Raw genomic sequence first — 6,053 nt, 5'->3', positions numbered from 1 at the left:
TTACTTCTCGTGATTTGCTTTGCATCCGTTTTTCTTCAATTCAATTCCACACCTCTCTCTCTCTCTCTCTCCACCATAAACCCTATCTTTCGTTTGTTCTTCCCCAATTCACCCTTTCTTTCTTTCAGGTAATTATTCTTCCTCCGTTACTTCATAATTTGTTGTTTAATTTTATACCCATATATGTATTTTATTTTGCTTCTTTCTGATCCCATGAGTTTTGATTCTTAATTCGGTAATAGTTTTATTAGGTTGGGTTACACGGGCATGAAGCTAAAACTGCCACTACTAGTTTAATTTAAGCTTTTTTTTTCCAGTTTTATTAATATGTTGCTAATTTGTAGAGATTATCTGCTTTCTGATATTATTATTATTATTATCATTATTATTATTATTATTATTATTATTATTATTTTGAACGGCAAAGAATCTCACGAGTAAACCTATCCTTTCGGGGCTACGTCCAAGCTGTGAGACCTACCCCCCCCCCCCCCACCACCCATGCGCAGGAGCTGGATGGAATCCGTAAACCCTCACCCCCAATCGGTTCTGACCCGGGATTAAAGCCCTGATCCGTCCCTTCCCCAAAAAACCTTCAATCTGGCCCAAGTGAGATTCATACCTGCGTCTCCACTAAGGGAGGGCAAGCCTCTTACCACTAGACCAAATTATTATTATTATTATTATTATTATTATTATTATTATTATTATTGTTATTGTTATTATTATTATTATTATTATTATTATTATTATTATTGTTCAGATTTGGTACTTATTAAGTTATAAATACAGTTTAAGTTGATTCTTGAAGTCATGAGGAGTTATGAGGTGGAATCTGGTTTGTTGTAGGTTGAAACTGTAGAATTCAAACATTAAGTAATATTAAATGAATTCAAAACTCAACTACTAGCTGTTTGGTTTTGAGTTTTAAGGTTCATCTTTCATGCCAGTTCATGTTGATGGTCCAGTTTTTCATTTGTTCTAGCGTCAAGTAAGTGGGGCCCGCTTGTTTTAATTTTTGAACACCATTTAAGTAGACCTAACTAATGAATTGAAAATGTTAAGTTACGATAATGAATGAAACGTGTTTATTTGAGGCTGGATTTAGACTTTTGGTAAAGATCAAACGTTGTTGAATGTCGGTGTTTGAACTGTGTTTGATGGTCAATTGTTTATCTTATCTTTACTTAAGACATAGATTTTTTTAATGTATACGATGATAAGGACAATCGACCCATCCAACATGATTGCATATTTTGGAGGCTTATGGTATTTTGTATAGAAATATAATATTATTCTTTAGGGTTGTATTTTGCGATACATTTCTAAAGATATTATTTACAAAATCATGCTTCTTTTATACCTTTGAGATAATTTATTTTTGTTCTTATGGAATCTAAATATTTTGACAGAATAGAAAGTGACACAAGGATGACCAATGGTCTGTGTGATACCGGTGCGGGTTGATAATATTCACTCAAAAGGCCTATTGAAACACATCTATCAACATGGGTGCTTTATATAACACCGGTGAAATCGTTGAACTAGAAGAAAATTCCGATTTTCAATCTGATAAAACACAAAAAAGATTCTTTGTAGAGGATGACATCAATAGTCTTTTTGAGTCGGTTAGGATTTCAGTCAAGACGACGGGTTTACCAAAGTCTCTTAAAGATAAACATAAGAAATCCATGAAGAGACCAATGAGAGTCGGCCCATATCAGTCGTCACAAATTGGAATTTCAGAGCCCATTAATTTGAAGCAGGCGCTAAGAGGATTAACCATCTCTCAAGCCTCAGAAATGGCAGCCATGAAGCGGTTATCAAAAGGTGGACCGGTCAAACGGTCACAGATAGCCGCAGGAATTGAATTTGATGATAAAATGCATCCTCAAAATCATCAAAATATGGTGGAAGTTTCCATTGTTCCGGAAAGATCGTCGTCGACTTCCATGACTGAATTGGTACAAAGCAGAAACTTAAAGCTAAAACTTTCTTCTTTATCGACCCGTACTAGAAGAAAACTTCCCGTGGTCGATGAAATCCAGCCTGATTTGGTTGAAATAAAAACGAAACCTAATAATAATAAACCCGATGCAAAATTAAACCCACGAGAAAAAGGCGAGTTCTCGCAGAGTTCAAAGAGCAGTGTTGGTGAATGCAGCAGCAGTACAAGTTTTAGCTGTGACAGCAACACGAGTAGCATCAGTAGGCCCCACATGTCAAAGGATTTGAGATGGGAAGCTGTTAATAATGCTAAGAAGCAATGTGGAAACTTAAATATAAGAAACTTTAAGTTAATCAAGAAAATTGGCGGTGGAGATATTGGAACTGTTTATCTTGCTGAACTTGTTGAATCAAATTGCTTTTTTGCTTTGAAGATTCTGGATAATGAGTTATTGGGCCTGAAGAAAAAAGCTGCTCGGGCCCAAACCGAAAGAGAGATATTACAATTGCTTGATCACCCGTTTCTCCCGACTTTGTTTTCGCATTTCACGAGTGATAAATATTCGTGTTTGGTTATTGAATATTGTCCCGGTGGTGATTTACATGTTCTTAGACAAAAACAGCCAAATAAATGTTTTTCTGAACCCGCAGCCAGGTAATAACTTAAGGTTTATTTATTTTATTTTGTTTTGTTTTATTGTTTGGTTTTATGATTATTTTTTTTGGTAACTAAAATTTAGGTTTTATGTTGCTGAAATCCTGCTTGCTTTAGAATACTTGCATATGCTCGGTGTTGTATACCGCGACTTGAAACCTGAAAACATATTGGTACGAGAAGACGGTCACATAATGTTAACTGATTTTGATTTGTCACTTAGATGCGATCCAAACCCGACACTGGTCAAGCCGTTGTCACCATCGGTTGACCACCGTAAAGACACGGCGTCAAGCTGCATTGACCCGTTTTGTCTGCAACCATCATGGCAAGTCCCGTGTTTCACTCCAAAGGTGCGCACACCAAAGGTCAAAGATGTGGCTGTTCCGGTCAACCCTCTGCCACAGCTAGTAGTGGAGCCCAGTGGCGCCCGATCCAACTCATTTGTTGGGACCCACGAATACCTGGCTCCCGAGATAATAAAAGGTGAAGGGCACGGGAGTTCGGTGGATTGGTGGACGTTTGGGATATTATTATACGAGCTTTTATACGGTAAGACACCTTTTAAAGGTACAGGGGATGATGAAACATTAGCAAATGTGGTGTCCGAGGGTCTCGAGTTTCCAAACAACCCGATTGTTAGTTTTCACGCAAGAGATTTGATTAAAAGTTTGTTACAAAAGCAGCCGGAAAATAGGTTAGGTTCGGTGAAAGGGGCTGCAGAGATCAAGCAGCACTCATTCTTTGAGGGGTTGAATTGGGCTTTGATACGGTGTGCAGTGCCGCCCGAGGTGCCTAAAACGTGTGATGTTCGGAGTGTTGGTCGAAGTGAAAATTCGGGGTTTGAGTTGTTTTAGTTAGGGGGGGGGGAATGTTTTTTTTACAGAAATGAGGAATTTGAGTAATGTTTTGTAACACATGAATATGAATAAATATAGTACGTTAGGTTATGTATAGTGTACATGATGTCATGTAATACAAGAAGTTGGGCAACCATATAAATGTAGTTATTATGTACTGTTAACTTCTTAGGTTTCAAGGCCATACACCAATCTATTGCTAGACATATACAAGTGGCGTAGTCGTAACTGTGGCGACTCATGAAGTAGACAGCGAGCTCCACTGGTATTCGACTACCTTATTTTGTTGAAGCGGATTTGTTTATATGAACTTATATTCTAGTTTTATTTCTATTATAATTTAGTGTAACTATTTATCTTGTTACTAAAATGTGAAGAGAATCCATACATTAAAATCCATATTTATTTCATACCACATAAGTTCTATCATACATTAATTAGTAGTAGCATACATACGGTAAATCGCCTTAAACACAACTAGATGAATATAGTAACCATATGTGTTCACGGCCTCTTCAACATACAATTATTCTTTCTTTCCAATCCCATGAGACATGTTGTAGATGCCGCGTCCCTGTAAAGGTATATTAACGATTAATAAACCAGTGTAAATATGTTGACGCTGATTCCAATATAAAACATAGATTAGACTCACAATGAGATACAGGGAAGATCCTGCCAATGCAAGTGGAATCGCAACCGAGGTTATTTTGTCCATTGGACCTTTTAGATAAGTTGGTTTATTAACGCTTTGAAACAGTTTTTGCTTCTCGATCAGCTTCTCTCTTGGCCTAAAAGGTGGTTCCTCTACGACCATCCTCTCAAGGGAAGAAGATACCTATCTATAGAATAATAAAAATCTCGTAAAATATTATACATGGTTGATCAACTATTTATACAAGGTATAGATAATTATAAATAAGCCTAATAAATTATAATCATGATAATTCTATATAATTATAGTCTTGCTAATATTATCACCCAATGAATCAAGAAGCATGATTACCATGGCCGGCCCAAGCAAGGGCGAGCCAGACCCCTGGTCTGTCCAGGTGCATTTTTCATAGGCACATGTTTCTTTATATATGTAACCGAAACAATGATTGGGCCATCAACAGTCCCCGTCTCTAGGGAGAGTAAACTTAAGTTAGAGCTTTAGAGTCACGCTTAGAGGCCTCCAGGCCTCCAATTTGGACTAAAGTTTCATACCAAAAACATACTAAATAATGAAGATTAGACTAGAGTTTGACCAAAAACATCTTAAATGATGAAAATTATTCTTAAGTTAATTGAAAAAACAAACATATTCATGGTAATTTATTTTGCTTTGTAACACTAAAATTCAAAAAAGCCTCAAATTCTGGTTTCGTTTTAAGCCTCCAAAAGGATTGGGCCGGAACTTCAAAACTAATATTGCTATAACGTTATATAACGTTAATTGCTATTTAAAAAAAATAGTTTATATGATTCATTAGTGTATAAGGGAATTTAATTTCTTCGGCTCGTATAAGGCACTTGAAACCTCATGACTGGCTTTAAAGCATCGGTCAGCATGTTAATACTACAAGTCTGTAAGATCAAGAAACAATAGAGGTCAATGAAATATATTGAGAAGAAGTCTTACGATACGTACGTGAGTATGGAGAAGGAGAAGATTTTTGTGCAGGAGCAGAAATGGAGAATCAACGAGCAAAACCACAGTGGAGACTACACACGATGATTCGAGAATGAAGGACAAACAATATTTAAAATAATCCGGTGGGCCTTTTGGATGTACTTCTAGAATTATGTAGCGTTGTAATTCGATTAAACAAAAAAGAATATTAAAAGAAACATAGAGTCTGGTAGAGAGAAATAAAAACGAAAAAAATGAGAAAGATTTGTGAAAAAAAGAAGAAGGAAAACCCTTTAAAAACTAATAAAAAATATAACTCAAAATTAAAAAACAATAATAAAAAGGATAACAAACAATAATGTTTCTTCCAAATTTCTCGTTAAAAAAACGCAATGTTGAGGAAAAAATATCATTGTGTCTTTTTGTTTATCAGTGTATTTTTTGTTTATTTTCGTCATTAATTATGTTTTTTTTCCTTGTCATTTTGTCTTTCTTTTTTAATATTGTATTATATTACTTAACATTATGTTATATTTTGTTCGGCGTTGTGTTATATTTTGCGATCTATTATATATTTTTATTTATAATTGTGTATTTTGTTAATTTTCATCATTGTTTCTTTTTTCTCGGCATTGTGTTTTTTCGTCGTTTTTTTTCTTTTTGTAACAAGAATGATGGGGGAAACATTTTGGTTTTAAAATTTTTTCATTTTTTATTTATATTTTGAGTTATGATTTTTTATTATTATTTTTTTAATATTTTAGGGGTTTTTGTGTAGTTAGAAATCTTTCTCACATTTTTCATTTTTGTCTCTCTTTGTATTTTAACTTTACCCAACAAACATATATATATGCTATAAAAGAGTGAAAGACCGGTTTGGTTAAAAAAAATTCAAAATTTATCATCAAAATTTTGATTTTTCGTGTGAACTAAAAGTTCATCATGTAAAGAAAACTAATGCACTTTCAAGAAGGGA

At 34.8% G+C, this 6,053-nt stretch overlaps 1 protein-coding gene across 1 annotated transcript; it reads left to right on the top strand.

Annotated features, from left to right (window-relative positions):
- Positions 1 to 1,418: 1,418 nt before the first annotated feature.
- On the top strand, positions 1,419 to 3,459 carry LOC143600158 (serine/threonine-protein kinase D6PK-like). Its single transcript, XM_077077923.1, has 2 exons — positions 1,419 to 2,602; positions 2,688 to 3,459. Exons 1-2 carry the CDS (start codon positions 1,509 to 1,511, stop codon positions 3,457 to 3,459), a joined length of 1,866 nt encoding a protein of 621 aa, XP_076934038.1. The 5' UTR covers positions 1,419 to 1,508.
- The last annotated feature ends 2,594 nt before the right edge of the window (positions 3,460 to 6,053 follow it).

Source organism: Bidens hawaiensis, unplaced genomic scaffold, assembly GCF_021521415.1.
Source record: "Bidens hawaiensis isolate Kalapana, Puna unplaced genomic scaffold, B.hawaiensis_p1.1 tig00053514_1, whole genome shotgun sequence".
NCBI lineage: Eukaryota > Viridiplantae > Streptophyta > Magnoliopsida > Asterales > Asteraceae > Bidens > Bidens hawaiensis.
This window is presented reverse-complemented; position numbering and strand designations above follow the sequence as displayed.